Genomic DNA, 23,799 nt, shown 5'->3' with positions numbered 1-23,799 from the left:
GTGAAAAAGAAGCGCACTGCCATATAAGCTGCTGTACACTGTTCTTGACAGTGGGTGAATATGTTGTGTTTGAGTGTTTCGTGTCTGCCGAGAAACCACTCGTCAAGTATGTGTGGTGAGTAGGTTGTGTTCGCATTCCTTTGTTAAGAAATATCTCTTGCGGTCGAGTGAGCCCTTTCGTACTGCAAAACACCGGCGTTGGTGTTGCTCCGTATAACCTAAGTCTGCTGCTATGTTTTATTTTGGTGCGTACATAGTACATCATTGCTCTGCCAGGGGAGCCTTTAGTGAGCATTGTTAGGTAGGAAATTGAAATTGGGTTAGGCATGGAGTTGAGGTGTAGGGCGTTGTAAATAAATAACTTGTCATGCAGAAAAATGCTGATAGCCTTGCAAAACAGCAATCTGTCAGTGAGGTATAGTATTTTGTTCCTGTTATACTATTACTGCCGCAAGTTTCCTTCGACACCTCAGTCACGTTAATTTCCATTGAAGTAAGAGGACGCGCATGTGACTGCCTCTGAAGCATGACTCACAAGCTGCATTACGAACTTCTTTACCAAGCAAGCCCTACAATGCTCTTAGCAATAAAAAACTAATACAAACTTGTAGTATTAAAGTAATAAGCTAAAAGAAAATACAGATAATGCTACCCAACTGAATTTGCTGCACAAATATCTATACAAATGAACTTACTGATCTAAATCACTTGCAAGTGCAGTTTGAAAAGTTCAAAACATTCCCTTTAGGGTTGCAAACATGCAACAAGAATATTTTTCTAACCTCTTTCAGGTTTAGAACATAAACATGTTTATTGAGAGGAAAAAGAGCTGCATCAGTAACACATGATAACAGTAGTAAATGCCTCTAATCAACAAAAAATAAAAACTAAACGTGACAACAAAAATTTTTTCTGACATTGTCCATATAATACAATAATTTCACTTCAGCCTTTCTTCAACAGTAGCTGCATTGTGACCCACACAAATGTTTTCAGTTTTTGTCAATGTAAGGCAACAATTTTATAGTAGCCTCAGAAATGCAGCTGACCTGCACAAGTGACAGCAGTCGTGTGCACGACATATGGTAGCGATAAAGAACATAACCAACAGGATGAAAGCAAATCTGTGCAGACACATATTCAGTTCTGCAAATTGTTCAGGTATGAAATATAACGTGTCCAGTGTACATGCTATAGTAAAAGCAAACATTTCTGATTCATAAAAGATGTAAATCAAGTAATGGCAGCTGTAATCCCAGCACAATACTTGATAATGTACACAACCAAAGAAATGAACAAGCTTGAGCTCACATCAGGCCAGGACTTCTGGCTATCACTTGACAAGCATCAGAGGTAGGCACCCCAGCCAACATACATTTGGCAAAGGTTGATTTCACTGGTTGCTTCCTGCAGCGGCATTAAAAAAAAAAAAAAAAACATGGAGCGATGTTACTGTTCTGTGACCATGAAACAGGGCAATGTCAATTACGAGACATGGTAATGTCAAACTTTCACAAATGACAACAAAATCCTTTGCTGCTGCCAAAATGAGTGCGGTTGCACTTCACGTTGGGGTGCGCAACATAAAAAGAAACTATTCTGCACAATTTACACAGATAAGCAGCTCTTTGCACATACAGCAGTATGATTCTGAAAAAAGAAGTGCCTGTAGCTGCCAAAGCACAGAGAATGTGTACGCACGCCAAATTTTGGGGGTGGCCCACCTAAATTCAGAGGTCACCAAAGAGTGGCGATACTTAGATTAGGTTAGACACTAATTGGTCAAATTTTGGAAGTCCTGAGAGGCAAAACATAGGGGTGGCCCACCTAAACTTGGGGGGCAATAAGTTGGCCATGCTCAAATTATGTTGGAGACCAATTTTGGTGAAATTTGGATAAGTAAAATTTGCAGAATCCAGGGAGGCCAATTTTGGGGATATGGACAGACACTTTCTGTGCACACATTCTGTGGATGCTTTTCTGCAGCATAAGCTTATTAATGCTTACACATTAAAAGGCAGACTTTGCAGCGGCCTTTGAGAAAGCAGTTACTTGCCACTAGAGTACAGGCTTGGACAGCCTGACTGGCAGGGACTTAGAACAGTCCTGGCAAGCGGAATGGGCATAGCTGCATACTAATTTTCTTTTAAGCTATGAAAAGAGCGACCAGCAGAATGCCAGGTACAATGAAAGAATTCACTGGGAACTGCCAGCAACATTTTCAAACACAATGTGCTCCTCTGTCAATATTCAGTAGTACTGCAAGTGAACAGTTCTATGATTCAACATTGGTAGAATCAACATTCCTACCTGAATTAGGGAGTCTACCTGGCCTTCAACTGAGAGAGGTGGCCCAGCAGGCTTGTTGCGGCCTCTGTATATGCCTTTCAGCCTCTGTTCAATGCCGTTTACGTTGACAAGGGCCTGGGAACAGAAGAACAAATGTATGAACATACCGCATTTCCAGAATATAAGTTGAAGCTGCACGTATGTCGCGCACCCTTTTACACAGCAGTTCTAGAAAAAAAGTCACACCTGTATATAAGATGCACCAGCCTATTCGGTAAGCACCACAACAAAAACATGCTGAGGATCCCTTTGTAAGAGTCAGCCACAAAAAAAAAACACACTTGTAGAGCATGCACACACACACATAAACAAACGCACAAAGGGAAGTTGGACTTCTTGGTTTGAATAATAATTAAAAAAGACGAAGGTACACCAAATTCAGTTTTCAAAATTTGGTTTTAATTGAAAAAGACTAGTATTCATGGCATAGAAAGCATGGCTAGCTGGCTGTTGGGTACACACTCTACTGTTGGGTATTACACTCAGTCAAACTGGAAATTTAACTAGGTAGCCAGGCGTGTGATGCGATGGTGATATTGTTGGATAAGCAGTGCAGTTTTGCGATATGAAATATTGCTTTGCTAGCTTATATGCCTTTGCAGACTGGGAAGCAACAGCAAGCTAAGCACTGTTTGTTGTCACCAACTGCTCAGAGCAGTTAGTCGGTTATGAAAGACAGTTGATGGAAAACAGTGCGCGGGCATAATAAAAAAGTATCCTATTCTGGTTACTGCTACGATTCTATCACTGCCACCAACAGGCACATTACGCGATTCTTTGCCTGCTTGCTCAGACCCGCAGAAGAACTACATCATAACATACCAACATAACTGTTAGAAGTAAACTTGCACTTGCATTTTTGTTGGCTAGCTGTATTATTTAACTTGCATTACTTCTTTATTGGTGATAGTGTGGCATAAAAGAACCACACCTGCCTGGTGTTTACAACTATATTTTACTAGGCCTGCTCAGTCAGGCGGTAATGAGACTGTGCGCAGGTAGAGGTCCATCTTGCCAGACACCGAATCTGCGCAGCTTGTGCCTCGCGCGTGAGCTCGTGCTTGTCGTCTTCGGCCGGACCATCGTCGCAGGTGGAAAAACGCTATTATAGCAATTGCTTCTACAAGCACAGCTCTAAATATATTACCATATCCGAAATAGACTGTAAGTGAGTTTTGATCACACAAGGTTCCCACATTAAATCACTGAAAAAAAAAAAATATATATATATATATATATATAGATATAGAGAGAAAAGAATGAAATTGCATTTTGAAACACACAAAATTTATGCCAAGTTTTCAAAAAATAAAAACTGAAAAATATGTCTACACACACACAACAGCGAATACATGCATCAGAATGTGTTACGAGTCCGAGTAACGCGAAATACTTACCCACTTAATACAGCACACTACTCTGGCTTTGAGGCTAACCAACTGTGTTACGTATGTATCACGTGAACAATGTGCCCTTTTCATTCTGACCAGCTAATAAAGACCTAGTTAAGTACACATCCTGCCCAGTTGTGCTAATCTATCAATGCTGTTCTTGAACAGGTAAAGATGGCATACGGCCCTGAAGCAGCAATGTAAGGAAAGTGCTTTGATCACTCCCGAGCAAGAGCAGTCTAACCAGGCCGCCTTTCAGAACTAGCAGCTGATATGAATTCATTGCAATAACTAGAGCTTTTCTGAGTGCACTCACTTTTTCATTGATGATTTCTCCAGACTCCGTCGGGACACTTTTGGGACCTCTTGAGGCCTTGCTCCACTCAACAAGAGGGTCATGCACGAACGGTTTTAGCACGCTGTGAGAAAAAAGAAAAGTATATAAAAATTTATAAAATGGGCCCGTTTAGTTGCTCACTTCGATGCAAAGGAGAATACCAATTCACACGAATAAACACGAACTGTGCATACCGTGCTACTAGTCCATGCTGCATTTTGAACGCAGAGTGCTTCAACACTAACCTCATCAGTGCATCCTGCTCGTTGCGCATGATGCGCAAGGTGACCTCACAAGCTTTCCTGAAAACACCTTCATAGCCGAGGGGGCCCTGGAATTTGCAAAAAAAAAAAAAAAAAAAATATATATATATATATATATATATATATATATATATATATATATATATATAAGATTGAAAAACCAACAGTCAGCTGACCGAGAAAGAAAACACTAGCACAGCAAAAGAGCACATACTGAAGGAAATTACTGTTATAAATCTCGGACAAGATTTTGTGCAAGCTACAGAGCCAAAACGTATCAGCTCACTGTGCACCAGAATATAGTCTCTTGATAAATTATGCGAATCGTGCTCTGGAATGTTATATAATTACAGAAATGCCTATGTTGTTATTACATCAAGATTGTACGGCAATATAGGCCAGTACAACGTTAGTGCAGTGCATTTTAATATCGGCACACGACAACGTGAACGGGATTGCTGCGCCATCTTCCGAAGGATACGTCAGCTGCTGCTGCTGCGCCTACCCATTGGTTTCTGTGCGCTTTCGCAATGCACTTGTTTCAGCCGCGTACGTGGCACGTGATATTCATTAACCGCGAATGTACGTTCGCTCAGACCTTTAGTAGTGTAAAGAAACACATTTCTGCTTCGTTGGAGGCTTAGAAGCCATTCATTCAAGTAAAGGCGGAACTGAAACCAAAACCGTACCTGAAGCCAGATATGCCAGAACTACATGGTGTAGTAACACCATGATAAAAGCTCCGCCTCCGTAGCCTTGTCTCCATAGCCAGAAAAACTTGTCCATGAGTATAGTGAGTCAAATGAGGAAACTAAAACATCACAACAATTGATGCAGCTAGCTCACAGTCAGCTATATGTAAGAGCAGATCTGTGGTGAGCCTTATGCTGTTGGCTGTCCAATTAATAAGAGAGTCTCAAAGTAATATTAGGAATGTGTGAAACACATGCTAGTTATAACAAATTTATAAAATAAGGTGCAGCCCCGAATAATGCCCTAATACTAGTCAGACATTTAGAAATTGAGACGGAAAAGTCCTACTAGTTTTCACAATATAATAATGCACATAGTATCAAAGGGTTACAATCGGATATCAGATATGACTGATAATTCATAAATATCACAGTACATATTTCTACATTCTTTCGATTTTCAGCATTCGCAAATGTGAGTGCCTTGCATATTAATGACTTTATGGAGGTCAGCCATATAGCTCTGGATAATGCAAATGGAATACGGCCCTGCACAACAAACATATAGGTGCACTTAAGTTTAATTCTGCCCTCTCTGTAATGTAATATTAAATTATATTAAACTGCGCAGCAATGCCAGTGGCTTTTCACGAGAGAAACAAATAGCACGCAGGTAGGTAAGTCAGAGGAAAACGCGCAGAAACAGACCACTGGCAAGAAGATATCCATCAACACAGCAGGTATCTCACTTTTATCTGTTTCTGGGTGCCTCGGACAATCCCGCATTCATGCACTGCCACCACTTCCTCAAATCACCCTTTAATCACACTGCGGATATGCTGAGACACGTAGCTGCTTCTTGCAGAGGTCATGTTCTAAGAATAAGTTCAACTGTTTGATATGGGCACTCACCATGGCGTCAACCATGTTGTGCGTCAGGCGGAAAGGAACTTTCTCGGGCCAGTCAAATGTCTCGCCCTGTCATGAATAGAAGATCATGCTGTGAGCTGCACTCTTTAATTGCATGCAGTCTTTGCCTTTTCCTTATGTGCTTCTGTAGCCTACACAGCTTGCGACAAGGAAATCGAGGCCAATGTGCGTCTACGAGAAAGTTCGCACAAAGTCACATGGCATGCCAGAAAACATGAAGGAGGATTCGCAATTACAAAGACATGCACATTTTCCAGCAGGCTATTCCATTCAAGTCGCTGTTTGTTTCTATTACAAAATGATGTCATCACCTCCTTTAGCAGGAAAACAAAATCAACAAGATAAAAAGAGAAATGTAAAGGACTGCAAAAACAAGTTAGGTGACAACACCAACTTAAAATCATGCACAGTGGCATATCAGTTACTTACCGCTTTGGCTAACAGTTAACCTAATTTAAGCATGATTTAAAGGAAAGAAGCAAGCAGTGGGAAACGATCCCAGCGGTCCGTATTCTTGGAATGGCAGGACTGCCTGCCCTTGCTTGTGTTCTTAAGGATGACGGTGCCAAACTGCCCTTTAGCAAGCTTCAGCCACAGATCATAAGTCACAATGGGCATTGTAAAATGTCCACTTTCTGCCAGTGCCTAATTACACTTATGTTTGGCCGCAATTACACACAATTCATTAATGTTCAACAACTATAGCTATTCATGTCTTCTACGTTAGGCCTGTCATGCAAAACATCTTTTGCTCCTGGCATAGCTGCACAAATTGAGAATGTTTGTGCAGCTCAAACAAATACAAAAATCATTTCTTTTTCTACTTTCAGTTTTGCCATAACACTAAGCCAAACTTATTTTAAAAACATAGTATAGTAACTATGCTAGTCAGCCAAAATTAAAGTGGTCAACATCCTTATTTAGTATTTCACCATGACTATGGTATACATTGTTATATCTGCTTAGAAATTGATGCGAACGACAGTTGCACCACCACTCTGCAATATAAGAGTAAGCAAAAGCTATCAAATGGAAGCAAGAAATATACAGCTCATCGCACATCATCTTATGAGTACTAGCAAACCATAAGTGGACAATATCAAACCAGGCAGCAATGTACAGCCATCAGCACGCTTGACATGATTGCTCGAGCGCGTAGTCTGGACAGATATTTGAGCCACTCAGCACTAGCTGCTAGGCCTGAAATCATGCCGCATGGTACAGTCGAACCCGGTTATATCGAACCCGGATATATCGGATTTTGGTTATATCGAACTCACGAAATATCCCCTTGAAAATCCCATGTAAAAGTATAGGAAAGCCGCGTCATATATCGAACTCAATTTCACCGGTCGTTCGATATATCGAACTCCGCACCACGCACTGAAAAGTGTGCCTTCCCGAAAGACGATCGCATCACCCTTATCCGTTTGCCGTGTGACTTTTTCAAGCCACGCGCGGAAGGAATGAGAGGCGACGGCTGGTCTTTGCAGCGTCGTGCCCATTCCCCAAAGGCGTGCATCTGCAGTTGTCGTTTCCCGCGCGCCAACACATGACGTTTCCAAGCCATGTGCGTGGGTGTGCCCATTCTTTTGCCGAGCTATCTCTCTCCTTCAGCACGTGCAACGCATGCGCCAAGCCAGCTCAGCCCGTTTTCAGCAGACGTCGGACGCTTTCTCCAGCGTGTGCTGCGAACCCTCTGCGTGCGGCGGCGCGGCGGCTGACGTGGCTATGGCGCCTGCGGATGTTAAAAAGCGGCAGCTCTGTGTTTTGTTTTTCGAGAGTCATCCTTTTTTATCGTTGTGCTGTACGCGCGGCGTAGCGTAAGATATGGCGGCTGCGGATGTTAAGAAGCGGCAGGCTTTTTTTTTTTTTTTTTTTGCGGGGATGTTTTTTTTTTTTTTTTTATCGTTTATCCTTGCATGTATGAATCAGCGAAAGCACGCGGTCAGCTGCTGCGATCATGACGCCCGCCCCAAGCGCGGCGTGATAAATCGAACCAGGCTTGTGCAATCAAGCCATCACGGGCACTCTGCCAAGTTCGCTCCCCGCCACCGCAGGAGCTATCAAAAGATAAACGCGCCCTGACGTTATCGCTGCGCAGCATCTTGGCGCGCTGCCAATGAGCTGTGGATGAGATGCGGCGAGAGGGACGCAGTTCCAACAAGTTTGAAAATTTTCGCTCTGTCGCTGCCGCTCGTCGCTGAGATCGCTCAGTCGCTTGAATGTGAGCGAGCTGGCCTTAACGCATTTTTTTTTTTTCGAATTCTCGGGTGCAAAAGTGGAGGGTAGGTTCATTATGCGAGTGGGTTGATTACGTGACAAATACGGTATCGTTTTTTCGCATCGTAAGTGCCGTCACAAGCCGATTTTCGTATATCGAATTATCGATATATCGAACTATTTCGCGATCCCCTTCGAGTTCGATATATCCGGGTTCGACTGTATTAGGCGCGAGGACATACCGTGGCGCCACCTCTTGGCAGTGCCGCGTGACGCAGTAAGTGGGATAACGTGCGTTAAACTGCTGCTTTGTAATGCTTTCCTAGGCTGTTTAGCTGCACGTTAATGCTGAATTTATTTATTTCTTTCATATACGCTAGGCCTGTAGAATACTATTTGAAGTATTAGGCCAAGTCTATTTGACAACAAAGCATTTTACATAGTCCGTGAGCTGTGGAAGCTAGACCGGTGAGTTTGAACTGCTGCTAAGACGCCGTACACCTGCAGCATTTTTGTTGCTGCTGTTGAAAGCGGACATGTGACGGATCCAGTCCGAAATAAGCGATCATGAATCACAAAAATCATTTTGAGAAAATACTACGCTCATTGCTAAATTGCCGCTTTGATCGGTAACCTTATATTTTTCAGAGTGGAGCTCTCGGGTGGTGACAGATGCGGAACATGTCGCAGTGCCGGCAGAAGCAGAGCAATTCGGCTGATCCTTGAATAGTGAAGTTTCAAAGAGGCAATGATGCGAAAAAAATTTAAAAGAGCTGTGCAGAGGTGCGTTCCTTCCTGCACACTGACAGCGATCATTGCCCCTTGAGCTTCGGGTGGGTGTTTGTTTCCCGCTTAATCTTGGTGACTATTATGTGAGCAGATCATGATATGCATTGATCATTTGTTTTCTCGGTCATTGGAAATTACTGCTGAAGTTACCTAAGGTGAGTCACAACGCGCACCACTGTGCATGGCAGCAGAAACGTGCAGTTGCGGGAGTCAGTGCCTTCATCAAGAAGAAATTTGACGCCTCCTCACTATATGTTGAACGTTCCTTTCTCTGGGTATATAGGTAATGCTCGGCGAAGGCGCCTGTATATTTTCTATCCTGCCAGTGATCAGACTTCGTTAGCTTCACATGTGATGAGCGCAAGAAAAAAACTTTAATTAGTGCCAGTCCTTCGGCTGCAACTCACGAAACTCTCCAACTCCATATAGATGAAATCTTGCTCTATGAACAACATGCACACAAAAGGATTACCATCACTTCTTTACACATTGCAAACTTGTTTAACCAAGCTTCCTTATCTAATTTTTTCGGGTGGAAATGGGAACCTGCGCCGGTTTCCGTGGCGTCTACAGAGCAGTAACAGACCATTTTAACAACTTAAACTAAAGCAGCAACAGCGCCGACGCAAGATGAAAGTGTGCGATGCTGGCACAGATCAGAAAGCAAAACTTCAGAGAAAACCACGACATTTAATTTGTAAAAAGCACAAATTTAATCCAGCGCCTGCTTCAGCAGCAGTAAGTGGGGTCACGTAATCCCACTTGCTCACCTAGGTCGACACTAGCGCCGCCAAATCCAGTGATGGAGCTCGCGGCCAATATTTGGGGCCTGTGGAGACTGCTGGTGCCCGTCAGGTATATATGAGGGTTGTCGAACTTGTCGACCAGTGCTTAGCGGCGTTTAAATTCGCAAGGCAATGTGCTCGAGCATTCATGTTAAGCGTACTGGCGGCTGTACACAGAGTACCAACCTTTAAACAAGCAGGCTGGTTTTCACAAAATAGCAGCAAAGTTGAAAGTGAGTGTTCATTGTATGTCACTCTCTTGTGTTGGCCCTTGCGTTGACAAGACATCAACATGCTTATGCTGATAAGTCAAAACATTAATTATACCAAGTAGTGTAAACAAAATCCCATATGTGATGTTTTAGAAGAGCTTAAAATAGCCTGCAGTCCAGTACAACAAAGTTTATTTCAGAAAGAAGGCCTTCAACATGGCACCTTCTTTCATTTTTTTCCCCCTCTTGAAAGTCATTGCAAAGTACTGTTGTGACAATGTTCATGTACAGGGGCTACTTTGAGGAGGGCAGCAAAATGAGACCATTTTATAAGATAACGTTTAGGGCTGCGGAATATGGCTACTGACCACACCTCTATTCCTACCATTACTCAAAATGACGTGGCTCTATCTCTTTCTGCTGTGGGAAGGAGAACTGTCACAGTCATTTCCCTATAGTATCTCCATTATTCTAATACATATCAGAAAAAAAAAATATTGTCATACAGCACTGCGATATAGTTTGACGTTGTTTTGCGCCTTATGATAATCCTAGAAAAGGCCTACAAAATATGTTTATCAACTGACACTCGGACAAACAGCAGTCTCAGATTTCTTATTCACTCCGTTCAAACCACACTTCCAATTGACAGAAGGTGACCGAAGCTAAATTTCAAAGGTTCAGTATATGACTCATGCCTTGTTGAAGAGACAGTTGAAGTCAACATGTACAGCATCGCCGCAGGAGGCGTCGAACAGGATGTTCTCGCCATGCCGATCGCCCAAGCCCAGGATGAAACCAACAATGCTCATGACAGCTACTGTTTGGGCATATGACTGCCTTGCAGTGTACCTGAAAGATTCAGACATAAATGCAAAAGTAAACATATATTACAACATGGCATATCACGAACTACGGCAAGCGCATGGCTCTTTTTGCACCACTGTAAACTTAACAACACCTGCCTTCCCATGTCAAACAATACCCATCACCTTTCTGCTTCGAACAGCAACTGTTATCCATATTATTGCAATATTGTAATAAAAGTAACAAACAATTTTTTTTTCATATGTATGTCAGGATGATTTATAAGATCATACAAAACTTTCTTGTATTTTATTTTAACCAGCAACGGCCGCTTATGAGGTGTTCAATTTTCTCTCATTTTCTTTAACTGCCACAACCTCGCTACAAGAGACACTCAAGGGACCCGAAAAACATGTCTCTTGTAACCAAAAATTCTAAAATCACTGTGTTGATCAGTTTACTGCACATCAGTATACAAATGCATTCACATGCATTAATAGGAAATTGTTCAGAAAAGCTTAAAGGAGTTATTCATACTAGTATGTATTTTTGTGAGTGCAGAGTGTATTCCTTCCCAAATTCTGAAGGTAAAGCACTTCACTTTGCAAGCCTTCCTGTTGCTCTAATACCTTTGAGGCAGTCTTGCATGCTCGTCAACCTCGGATGCTTACAGGCTCGTCACCCTCAGATGATTCACAAAGAGAAAAACATCAGGATTCTAAGCTTTCACCTTGTGATCAAATTTTAACAGTGAGGAGTTAAAAATGCTGGATGTCATTCATGCATTTTGATTTGCTTCGTAGGTAACAGTAATGCGATGCCGTTTTGACTTTCCAATCATGAGGAAGCACTCCTCAGTTCCTGACATACACAACAAAAAGGACACTGATATGGAACAGAATTTAGCTAAGGGAATCTGAAGTGCATCATGTACGAGTTGGTACGCTTCAGCTGCATTGCATGAGCACACCTGGGTTGTGTCTCTTCTAAATAGTGAAGAATTTACTCCATGGACCTGAAAAAGTTGTCCTTAGTAACCGAGTGTCTCTTGTAACCATGTCTCTTGTATGCAATGCTGTTAACATGGCAGAAATAGGAAAACCAACCAAACCATTTTCAAATGTCTCTTATAACCGAGTGTCTCTTGTAACGAGATTTAACTATATGAGTGTGTTTGCTGCTCTAATATTATTGCACATAAGTTTATACTTTCAACTATATGATGTTCCAATTCAGCCTTGAGCTCTTAGACCTCCTTTTGTATGAATTATGTAACACCTGCTTTTCATGAATAGACAATCTTTTTCTTAGAAAGAAGAAAGATAATGTGGCATCCAAGTGTTGATATTTTATATTATGGTCCTTATTAGGATGCACATTTGTGATCAGACATTTGTCAATGTTTATACATACTAAATGTTTGTGAATATTTCGTATATGTAAATTATTCACTACAACACTGGCGCAGGTGACATCAAGCACCATGCATTGTGACATGGTAGCTTAGAACCATTCATTCCAAGAACTTAGCTTAGAACTGACTAATGGTTCGTGGCATAACATGTAGGCCGCGCAGACGGTATTGGTACTGTATGCTAGACAGCAGAAAACTGTGGTTTTGGACATAAAGAAGCACGACGCTTAACAAACTAGCAGCGAACTTTAGAATAGAGTGGTTGGCCCTATCGGTTAGTGGGATATGGGAATACTAGTGCGGTGCCAATTTGCATGCACAGAATGCCACACTGGAAGAGTAAAAGGTGCGGACAGGTGTGGCTAGCAACCCTTTATCCGCTCCTACCTTATCAAAAACCACTTAATATCATCGCGTGTGGGTGAAACATGGCGGGCAAAGCAAGAGTACAGTATTTTCTGGTGTACAAGTTGTGGGTTTTTTTTTCTAAAAATTTCGTCACTGCATCTAATACACTGGTGCAACTTATGTATAGAACAAATCCGGACCGCGTCGGCCACGCCAGTCTGCGTCCGGAAAGGTGTCTGTGCGCTGCGCGGTGTCAGCGCACATTAAGAGACGGTGGTGGTCTAAATTAATTCGGAGCCCAAAACTATTTCACTCATAGCCCATAAGCCATTCTGGGACGTTGAACTCAACAATTTTCAATTTTTACATGGCAAAATATCGGATGGGCAGCGCAGGCATGCGCCCAAGCAGGAAAATTACATGCCACAACTGCTCGCCATCTTCTGCCATGCACAGTAATTGCATTTCAAAAGAACTCAAAAGTATTGCAAAAGCAAAGCGAAGGTCATATGTTTATATAGACGCTTTAATCTTGAAGGAGGAAAATAAGCTGTTCCTTTAAAAATGATAGCTTGCCAGTAACAAGCTTTAATTTTCAAGCCGCTTCCATTCGCGTCATTTCCGTCCGCCATGGCATCTTCATTGCATTAATGGCTGTAGCGGCTTCACGGCCTGGATACCACAACCGGCAGCTCGAACGCCGCCCGCAACGCTGCTATGCATTTTCTTTACTTTTGGCCTTCATACCAATAAAAGGTTTTCACCACCACCACTATGTATGCTTCATGTCTGTCGCATCATGCCTTATCTTTTGGTAACCATGACATCCCCTGAGAGACGAAAACATTACGGCAACGAAATTAAAGCTGTGTGCAGTTGAATTTGCCAAGGAGCATGGGTACCGGGTTCCACGAAGGCAGTTTGCGGTTAGCGAAAAAGTTATCCCTGACTGGCGCAGAGCCGCCAGTGTGCTCCAGGCAATGAAGTTGACAATGCACGAAGGCCAGGAAATTCTCTTTTTATTGTCCCTCTCTTTTTTTCTCCGGTAAAATGTTTTTGAAAAGTACTGTTAAGACTTTTGACACTACATGCACCTGCGTGAGCACTGTGCATCACGGATATGTGCATATGCTGCGTCCGCGACAAGCATGTATTTTCGTTGCACTTTCTCGCGGCGTGATCCTCAACTAGTTTTTTACCCACTGAAAAAGTTCATCTTATGTGTGGTTTTTAGAAGAAAAATTGTGGTTTGGAGGGGGTTGTGTGTTATACACCAGAAAATACGGTATTGGAGAAGCTCCCCTTAGTTCAACCTCCACGTCACTCGAACAATTTTCGCCCCTTTTCGAGACGGAAGTATCCATAGTCGACCATAGATTAACTGTGGCTAGTACCCACCAGGCAGTTGGGTCCGGGAAGTTCTTGTGGAACCATTCAACAAAAACAGGAGGGAATCTTGGAAGAAATTTCTCCTTGAATATGGCCAGTTTTTCCCTGCATATTGAACAAACAAAGCAATGCCATTATGCCACTTATGATACGGCTGCAATTGTGTAGCACTGAGCAAAGAGCATCCTTCTCTGTTTGCCAGACTGCCTCCCAGAAGCATTAGGCAGATGCTAAAAGCCACCATAACCTTGTATTTTCTGCTGCAGACAACAACAAGTCCTAGAAAACTGAGCAATGCCAGCAGCATACGCTGCAATGTTTCACATGTGCCTGGCACTGCAAAGAGGTTCTTGTGCTCTCTGTAACTAATTAGACGTACAGCCTGCTTAAAGCTATTCAGAGCAGCCTTCAAGAAAATAGAAAATCTTACATTATGTTTGTATGCTTATTCATTGCAAAGTCAAACTAGAGAGTGGAAAGTGGGCCTGACAGAAACATACCGTCTTGCCTGGTGCTGACCAGCGTGGCGCATTCACTCGGTGTCACGCGCCATCTCGATAAAGTGGCCAACAGAGCGCTGTAGCTCATATTGTGCGCATATATACATATAGTCAACTTTTCATGCATGAGGAACATTGACTGCTTTAACAAACCCGAACAGCCCCAATTCTTACCCAGTAATTACCAGTCTTATTGTCTTAATGCACCATCTGTAGCTGCAACAGCAGTCAAATGGCCACTACCTGTAAAATACAACTCAAAAGAACAGGCATCTGACATGTGCAGGCAGCTGAGAGCCTCTTTTAATCTTCTTTCTCTTGCATGGCAAAATGCTTCTTGAATACTCATGTCGTGGGCTGCCTGCTCTCTGGCATCAGGTTTCCAATAACAACAACAAAAAACTGCAGTTTGCAGATATCGCACAGGCCTAACACAGAACCTACGCCACCACTGCTACTGACTTTTTCCATAAACATCCTCACACCACTATTAACACAGGAGGTTCCAAGTTGCTGGTGAAACTGCAATTAATGGTATGTTTATTGTAGAGACTGGTTATGGTAAGACAAAGAAGATTATTTTGTGACCACAGTAGTAGTATTCTTTGCCTCCACACATACATTGCCTACTTTTGCCTTTCTTTCTTCTTGTAACCAAGAGATCCACAGAAAGCAAAAAAAAAAAAAACACACAGCCATGGAACTTACATGTAAATACCTTTCAGTAGCGCAACTAAGTTAGCATCACAATGACTAGCAGGTGATTCATGCATAGATACGGAACACAATACACACTCGACGCTAGCAGAGATGTCAGGCATCATGTCCTTTATATCCTTCCCAGGGACAAGCATTCCCTTTTCCCGGTAGATGCGGTTCAGGATGAGTCGAAATCCTTGCAGGTCCGGGATCCACTCAATGATGCCGCACTCTTCATTCAGGGGGACCACGTTCTGAGTTTAAAGGAACACAACAAAAGAAATGGCATCACGTAACCTACAATATGGGATATACAAAAGTGCATAGGTGAACGTAATATTGTGGCCAAGAAGGAGTAGTGCATACAGATGATACTTGCTTGAAATTCTCTGCTGAACTGATTTGTTGAGATTGCACCACCTTCGATCTTGTATAATAACCTTACAGCGTACAGTAGCAGGATGAAAGTGCTATTTATTACAGATATGACGAACTTATCTCGCTTTCTCTGCATATCAATAATTTACATGAAAAAGATTTTGCGAGTCATTTCTCCACAGGCCAGAATGCCACCATGCTTGTGGCATTATGCACTGCAAAGAAGAGGAAAACACTTGCAGAATCCTGTATTCTTCTTTACGACAAACCCCTCTGTGCTCCAGCGATGCTGCAGTTGGGCTCCCAAATAGTTTCGTTTTCAGTCAAGTACAAGTGAACCTATTAGTGTTGTCCCTCTAGAGGAGGTGCTTGCTACATAAACTCTTTAGTACTGTGTTTGTTGGCTCAGATTGCTAGGGGAGAGGTGATAAACTAAGAGTGTGTGCTGCATTTGCTTCTCTGCAGCGTACATTTCTGCAAGAAAGACTCAGCTACTAATGATACGCCATGGGTTTTCGTCGTCGTATTTCGAGTGCTCGGCTAGCCTCAGTGGTCTCACCTTATTACAGCAGAAGCCTTGTAATTGCTGAATCCAGTTTGTACCATTCCGCTCAGTTGAAAGGAAGAGGTCAATGAAAAGCATGAGAATTGCTGGGTGCAGGTGGCCTGACAGTCTACAACTGCGCCTTCTGCACATTAGGCTGCAATGTTGATGGTCTTGATAAAAGCAGGAACTGGCTATTTCTTGCATAGTCGAATCATTTAGGAGGGTCTGCAGTCCCACTACTGCCTCTTGAGCTTGTCTGTCTTGCTTCTTGTGACATTCACTGACATTTTAAGCAGGCAATGCATGCTGGTAAAATAGGTGTCACAAATGCTATCACTGGCGGCACTGTACCGATGGTTACGGAAGTTCTTCCACTGGAAGAGCTTTGGGAAACCTTCTCCATTATCGTATGCCAGGTTTGTTAGCAAACAAAAAACCAGTCTACATCCTATTTATTCGCGTAAGGTCTGCACTCACTTCAGAATGTAGAGATCAATATTGGGGAGAGAGAAATGAAGCAGTCATGCAAGGGCTTCTTAATGCGCTACCAGATGGTGGTGACTGTTTTTCTGCCACACACCACTGTCATCCACTGTTGCTGCTGCTTGCATATAATCCCCTAAAGACATGATGAGAATGCTGCAGCTGCTTGACGCGCACATTAATTGCCCGTACAAAGTAAAGTTTCAATACTCGTAGGCTAAATAGCTGGTTGAGGACAGCCATAAAATGGCGAATGGATGAGTGAAGGGGGCATCTCTATCATGAGTTCGCACAGAAAAAAACATGTGATGTTTGCTCTAGGCAAACATATAGTTACTGTTACTGACAGTATAAAAGATAACCATGTCTGTGAGTACGCTGATGAGGTGTGGTCACCAGAAAGCAGAGAATGAAAACGGCAAAAAATAAATAACAGAAATGTTTGTAACTTGTTCCTAGCTCTGGCATTATTTTGACGTTTGTTCTAGTGGTATTCAACAATGCATGAAGGCCTGACTTCTTCAAGGCCCACATCCAGGCAATATTTGGAAAAAAAGAAATGCATGGTATTCCAAAAGCTTAATGAATAACCCTAAGGATAAGATGAAGGATAAAAAGTAAAGAATGGCTTTCAAAAAAGAACAAAATAAAGGAGAAGCTAGTGCATAATGATGACCTTGAGTTTCTGCCCCCAGTGCCAGATTGAGAGCACCTCCAGCTTCTGTGAGCTATCCTGTCTTTCAAGCACTGCACTTCGTGTAGCATTGAAGATGTTTCACCTCTCCCCATGGCAGCATAGCAACTGCAAAAAGAAAGTGGCCTATGGTTCTTTAACAGCGCCACTACCCTGAAAGCACTCAAGATGTACAGTCCAGCAAATAGCACTGCTGATGACTCAGCTGAAGCGTAGAGCGCATTCAATGTAAAAGCAAGAATTCTACATGACTCAAAATTTGAAAGTTCAGAAAGTATGTTACCAGTTACAAACCCCTGGTCAAGTGTGTCATGTGTTTACTCCAAACCAAAGTGATCATGTTCAGAAAAGCAAAAGGTAAGCAGAGACAATCGTGCTGCCACATCTGCACTAGGCAGATGATTTGTGCACAAGAAGCAAAGGCATATGATAATTATGCTTGCTAACTGAAAATATGCGCAGCACAACATACGTAGGTACGAATGTGCAGTCTTCGTCTAAGACCCTCGGCACTCTTCTTCAGGTAGCGGTTCATGAGGTTGTTGAATTCCATAAGCCGACAGTCCTTGCGTAGGTCATCCTGGGTGATCAAAAAAGGGACAATGAATGTAAAACACTCCCCTTCTAAAGAGATACAGGTACAAGGACGTTGCAACCCTGGTAAACCATGAGCTTCATTTTTCAACCTTACTTTAAGGTTACTGCTACTCACTCAATCACTGCCCTAGTCACACATATAGTATTCATTAGAATACCTTTTGTAAGCCATAACATTAAGTGAAAAACTAGCGCCAACAACGCCGACTTGGGATTTTATGCAAAATGGTGCCCCCACCACGTGATGGCAAATTCAAGTTCAAAGGCAGAGCGGGAAAGCCAGCTGCCTTCTAGAAGCATCACCTTCCAGCCACTTCCCCGCCTCCCAAACTAGGAGGATACCACCGCAAGACGCACCTCTGACCCTCCAGGAAAATTGGCTTAGGGTAAAAGCACTCGTTAAAGTAAAAGCATCAAAGTAAACATCAAGGTTAAATCTAACTGCTCTAGCAGAATGGTGGCATCAGATGTCCCACAATCTCCAGAGGGCACAGATCTCAAAGGGCATGCCATTCACTTCAGGAAAGTGATCAAGGAGTCTTTTTTGATGTAGATATAATAGTTCAAATAAAGTGGAGAGAAAATTTTGAAACCCAACTCTTTCACTGCAACAAATGTGTCTTTTGTTGCCGGACAAACATTAACACATCCATAAACACATTTTTAATCAACTTTTAAAGGAATTAAGATAGGGTAGAGTTGCCAACAGTGCCTTTTAAAACTGTTTATAAAGAGCTGCACCTTTTCAAGAGAACACAAGACAACAAGCTCAGTACACTGCGATTCATTGCGCACGAATGCAACCTCTGCCCGACTTCCCATTGCTGTGCCTACCTTGGTTGCTTCAAAGAAAAATTTGCAATGAATGCTTTCTGTCAGAGCATAACACCACATTTTACATGCGGTCAGTCGACTTAAATGTCGCACAAAAGTAAGTGAGCTGGAAAGCCAGTGAAGTCAGGATAACAAACCTTTGGTTTCAGCATCATGGCATAAGTTTTGCCATTACTGCCTTTTACGGTAATTTTTTTGGGCTTCTGAAGTGAAGACAGCACGTCAACCTACAGCCAGAAAGAGATAAAACATAGTATTGTACATGCTTGAACTTTTCCTGATAAGTTCTTCTGTTATAAAGCGTCCAAATGTTGCTCCTTAGGATGCACACAAGAGAGACCAGCGTCACGATCAAATGGTGCACACCAAGATACTCTATATTTTGAAACCAAAACAGATGGTCACACCTTATTTAGCAGCGCCTGGGAGCCAGGCTCTGACCTTTGAAGTGCTTACTGCACTCAGAGAAGTTTAATACCAATGTTTTTTTTTTTTTTGTCGCAAACCACAGAATATTTACTGCTTAAAGCGAAAAATGAAGGACGCAACAAGGCCATCTTTAAGCGCTGCACAGTGGCCAGTTTGCACAATGCAATGACAATTGAAGTGACACAGGAAATCCAGAAAACTTCAGGAGGCTGTGTGGCTAGGTAGGCAATACTGATGTGCGAGAAACACCGAGGCGCCAGTTAATGATACTGATGACAATAGTTTTTGTACTCTGTTCTTAAGTGCACATAGTATAATTTTCAATAATATTTTTTCCTTGAGAAGGTCCTGTTAGAACTCAGTAAATACAGTAGCCACTCAAAAAAATGTAAAGTCTGCTATACTACACAATCAAGAATAATACTTAGCATTTCCATGCACAAGGCGTTCCATTTATCTTTCCTTTGTGCAGTTCTACTTGTGTTTTTACCAGATGTGACTGCATTCGTCGTAATTTTCATAATGAAACTGAGGCAATGAAGTACTGAAAGTTTGAGCAAAGGCACGGTCAAATTAGTATCCGTTACGTACAGGGTATTTACTAAGGTAATCGCTAATAAAATCAGGGCGATCTTAGACTTAAATCAAACAATGCATCAATCAGGTTTTCGGAAAGGGTACTCTACTATCGATCGTATCCATATCATCAACCAGGTGATAGAAAATGCTCGGAATATTACCAGCTCTCATACATAGCATTCACTGATTACGAAAAACCATTCGACTGACTAGCAATCTCGGCAGTAATCTAGGCATTGCTAAATCAGGGTGTAGATGAGCCGTATGTGAAAGTACTGGAAGATATCTATAGTGGCTGCACAGCAACCATAGTTCTGCATAAAGAAAGTAGCAAAATTCCCATAAAGAAAGGTGTGAAGCAAGGAGGCCTGATCTCCTCAGTACTATTCACAGCTTGCTTAAAGTAAGTATTCAGAGGCTTGGAATGGGAGCAGTTAGGGATAAGGATGGGTGGAGAATACCTTAGTAATCTGCGATATGCTGATGACATTGCCTCGTTAAGTAACTCAGGAGATGAACTGCAAAGAATAAATGATGACTTAAACAGGAAAAATAGAAAGACAGGCCTCAAAATCAATATGCATAAGACTAAGGTAATGTTCAACAGCCTCAGGAAAGAACAGCAGTTTACAATAGGTAATGAAGCACTAGAAGTGGTAGGCGAATAAGTTTACTTTGGACAGGGGGTAACCGCAGATCCGGACCATGACAGGAAAATAACTAGGAGAATCAGATTACGATTGAGTGCATTTAGCAAGTACTCGCAGATTGTGACCAGCAGCTTACCGGTATCACTCTAAAGGAAAGTATATAACAGTTAAATCTTAGCTGTACTCACCTATGGGGCCTAACAAAAGGGTTCTACTTAAGTTGAGGACAACGCAGAGAGCTATGGAACAGAAAATGGTCGGTGTAACATTAAAAGATAGGAAGCGTGCAGAATGAGTCAGAGAAATAACTCGAGTTATTGACATTCTAGTGGAAATCAAGAAGAAGAAATGGGCCTGGGCAGGGCAAGCAGTATGAAAAGAGATAACCAATGGCTACTAATCTGCTAAGGGTAACAAATTGAATTCCAAGGCAAAAGGAGAGCGTAGCAAGGGGAGGCAGAAAGATAGGTCGGTGGATGAGGTTAAGAAGTTTGCAGGAATAAAGTGGACGCAGCTAGCACAGGACCAGATTAATTGGAGGAATGTGGGAGAGGCCTTCGCCCTGCAGTGGGTATGGTCTAAGTGATGATGGTAGCCAAATTAGACTGATAGCAGGCGAACTTGCATGGATGCCTCTTTCATTGTGGCCATGATTTCCACAAAGCGAACGTTGTCTCCGTTATATGAAGCAACCCCACATGAAGAGCAGTTTCTTTTTGTTTGCTAAATGTAGCTTGTCCCAAAAGCTTCCATTCTTCAGAGTCACAGGCAAGGTTGTACGATCATAAGATGTGTCTATAAAACAAGGATTGCTCCATAGGGACAAAAATATGTCAACCTGCAGTAAGTAGGATGCAAGCCCAGTAGCAAAATATTACGTGGCATGCTTTGGCAACGCTAAGACAAGAAAAAAAAGGAGAGGCCCACCCGGTCGTTGATGGAAACCAGGTGAACGGGTGTTTGAGGGAATGGCTTGTGGTCCCTGGGTGTCCCGCTGCTTGGGAGAGACACTGAGGTTGCTGACTGTAGAGGCAGCAGGACGCGGCTGAAATTCCTGAAAACACAACAGTGGCTGCGAGTTTAATGGATTGCGTGGCCACTTTGCAACAAAATTCAGCTTTCGTTTCCACCCATGTGGGCCTGTTTTAGGAAACTCTGCGGCTGACTTTTCACACATAAGAGGCCACGCACTGACCTATGAGATATGAAATTTTTTTCACCCAGGATCTGACAGCGCCATCAGTTTCAACTGTCTCACACAAGCAAACTGACTTCTCTATTACCACATGTTACTTCCCACTCAGGCAACAGTCACTTAGACAGCATCACTCTAGCAAACACCAGAATAAAAGGTGCAGTAAATCCTCCACCCTCTTTTCCTATTTCTTCCCCCTCTCCCTTAACTCCTCTGAAAGTAGAGAAGGGAATTTCCATCACCAGTCTCCTGTGAATCGAGGCATCACACGCCACTGTCAAAGCCATTACCGGAAACTTTTGTGATAATAAGCAATGCAATACTAATGCATTAAAAGAATGGACCGCACATGTCCATGTAGTTCTCTTCTGTCACCTAAGCATTTAAAAAGCACTGTTATTCCTCCTTTCAAATAGCACCAATTAGCCCAAAAGAAGAGAGCATTAAGGCAATCTCTTACATGAGCCTAAGCACAGCCAATTTGAAAAGAAGCACGAGATTTGCCAGCGCTACACATATCAAATGGAGCTCTTGAGCAAGAAACTCACGGATCGTCCAGCATCTTGTGCAGGCCCTTGACCTGTGTTGAGATTTGGAGTGTGTGTGTCTCCCCAACAGGGCGGTTGCAGAGCTCGAGCAGCATATCGCACAGGTTGAGCGTGTCGTTCAGGAACTTTGCCAGGCTCGAGTTCTGCTGCCGTGCTAGCTGGAACACCTCTTTGCAGCGTTGTACCCGCATCGGGTAGGAGGACTGCGCAGATTTAGCGGGTACTTTGGCAAATAAACCAGACTATTGTTCATTACTTGTAATACCAACCATAAGAGTGCCATAGCGTCGCCACTGTAGGCAATAGTCAAGCAACAAAGGTCAACTATAGCGTAACATTTTCAAGTTAGTTTCCCTTAATTCGAAACTTTCAGTCTATTCAAAATGACAGCTCCTGTTCCAGCTATATCAAGCTATATATGTAAGCTATATAAAGAGACTCCACATATCAAACTAAATTTTGGTATCCTCTGAGTCGAACTGTACTGAAGAAGTTCCATGTAACTCTTACTTTAAGATATACCGGCCATAACAGCATACTGTCCCTGAATTGACTGCTTGCAGCTCTGATCTAACAGCTCCGCGATCATACATTACAGTAAGCATCAAATAACTCCTACCAAAGGAATGAGCACCATACTGTCGCAGACTTTATTGTCATGTTAAGTCAGTCATATAGTAGGATTTACATAGGGACTACAGCTCTTGATAATGCCCTAGCATCGAGTATACCAGACTTTAAGCTATAGCATTCCCTCTCCCTTCCTTCCTCCTGTGTTCAGTGGTACAGGTCCATTCCAGGGGCTCCTTTCTACTGCCATCCCTCACTTTACATCGAAGAAGCTTCATGTTCATGCGCCTGTTTTCCTCGGAACCCATTTAAGCCAGCTGTCACTGCATTACTGCATTTCATAAATATTTAACACAAACAAATGGAGTACAAATCAGAAACAGAATAGGCATAAGCAATGGATGGGACGCACAATCAATGTGGGAGCAAATGGACATCAAACCTGCTTTGGACATATTTACAGTCGTTGTGCTGCTTTACAGTTGCTTACAGTAAAAGCCCTTCTTTTACTCACATCTCATTCACCCTTGCAATTAAAGAGCGCAAGGTACCATATTTTGGGAGCTAATTTAGACTCCATAAAGAAGCCACAAAAGTCAAAAACATAATAGACATCATGATCACCACCATTTCGTCATAATGTTCGTTATCACCAGCATGGCTAACGTGCACTGCAGGTCAAAGGATCCTCCCACAGCCGTCCAACTAACTCAATCCTGTGCCACACTGTGGCCACTTATCCCTAAGCAGTTCCCAATTCCACCTGCACACCTTTCTGCCATCCCGTGTTGCATTTGCCTTCTCTTGCAAGCGGGTTCATTACCCTTAAAGGCTATTGGTTATCTTGCCTTCGCATTACATGTCCTGCCAAAGGCCATTTCTTCTTTCCATTTGGACCAGCATGACATTAACGCACGTTTGTTAGCGGGTCACTCACAGCGTTATACCTATCACTATCCATTCTGTAGCTTTCTGTGTTGTTAACAATTTAAGCTGAACATTTTATGTTAGCTTCCACATTTCTTCTCCACAACTGAATGCCAACTGTTATATAAATCACGGCTGTTACATAAATACAGCTGTTATATAAATTTCTCCTGAGGGATACTGGCAAGCTGTCACTCACAATATGAGAGAACCTGCCAAACACTCTCCAGCCTATTTTTA

At 42.6% G+C, this 23,799-nt stretch overlaps 1 protein-coding gene across 1 annotated transcript in view; it reads right to left on the bottom strand.

The window, feature by feature from the left end:
* Nucleotides 1-1,252: 1,252 nt before the first annotated feature.
* mei-41 (ATR serine/threonine kinase meiotic 41) overlaps nt 1,253-23,799 on the bottom strand; it is a 117,106-nt gene continuing 94,559 nt past the window's right edge. The window contains exons 51-62 of the mRNA XM_084594359.1: nt 22,063-22,265; nt 21,247-21,373; nt 18,799-18,888; nt 17,703-17,810; nt 15,225-15,382; nt 13,939-14,034; nt 10,670-10,823; nt 5,945-6,010; nt 4,323-4,408; nt 4,057-4,159; nt 2,311-2,424; nt 1,253-1,407 (exon numbers count right to left, since the gene is read on the bottom strand). Of these exons, the coding sequence (XP_084450485.1) occupies nt 1,348-1,407; nt 2,311-2,424; nt 4,057-4,159; nt 4,323-4,408; nt 5,945-6,010; nt 10,670-10,823; nt 13,939-14,034; nt 15,225-15,382; nt 17,703-17,810; nt 18,799-18,888; nt 21,247-21,373; nt 22,063-22,265 (1,365 nt within the window). The 3' untranslated portion in view covers nt 1,253-1,347. The remainder of the gene's footprint in view (nt 1,408-2,310; nt 2,425-4,056; nt 4,160-4,322; nt 4,409-5,944; nt 6,011-10,669; nt 10,824-13,938; nt 14,035-15,224; nt 15,383-17,702; nt 17,811-18,798; nt 18,889-21,246; nt 21,374-22,062; nt 22,266-23,799) is intronic.

This window comes from Amblyomma maculatum, chromosome 2, assembly GCF_055883805.1.
Source record: "Amblyomma maculatum isolate TAMU_Amacu chromosome 2, ASM5588380v1, whole genome shotgun sequence".
Lineage (NCBI taxonomy): Eukaryota > Metazoa > Arthropoda > Arachnida > Ixodida > Ixodidae > Amblyomma > Amblyomma maculatum.
The sequence above is the reverse complement of the archived record's forward strand: the minus strand, read 5'-3'. Positions and strand labels throughout refer to the sequence as shown.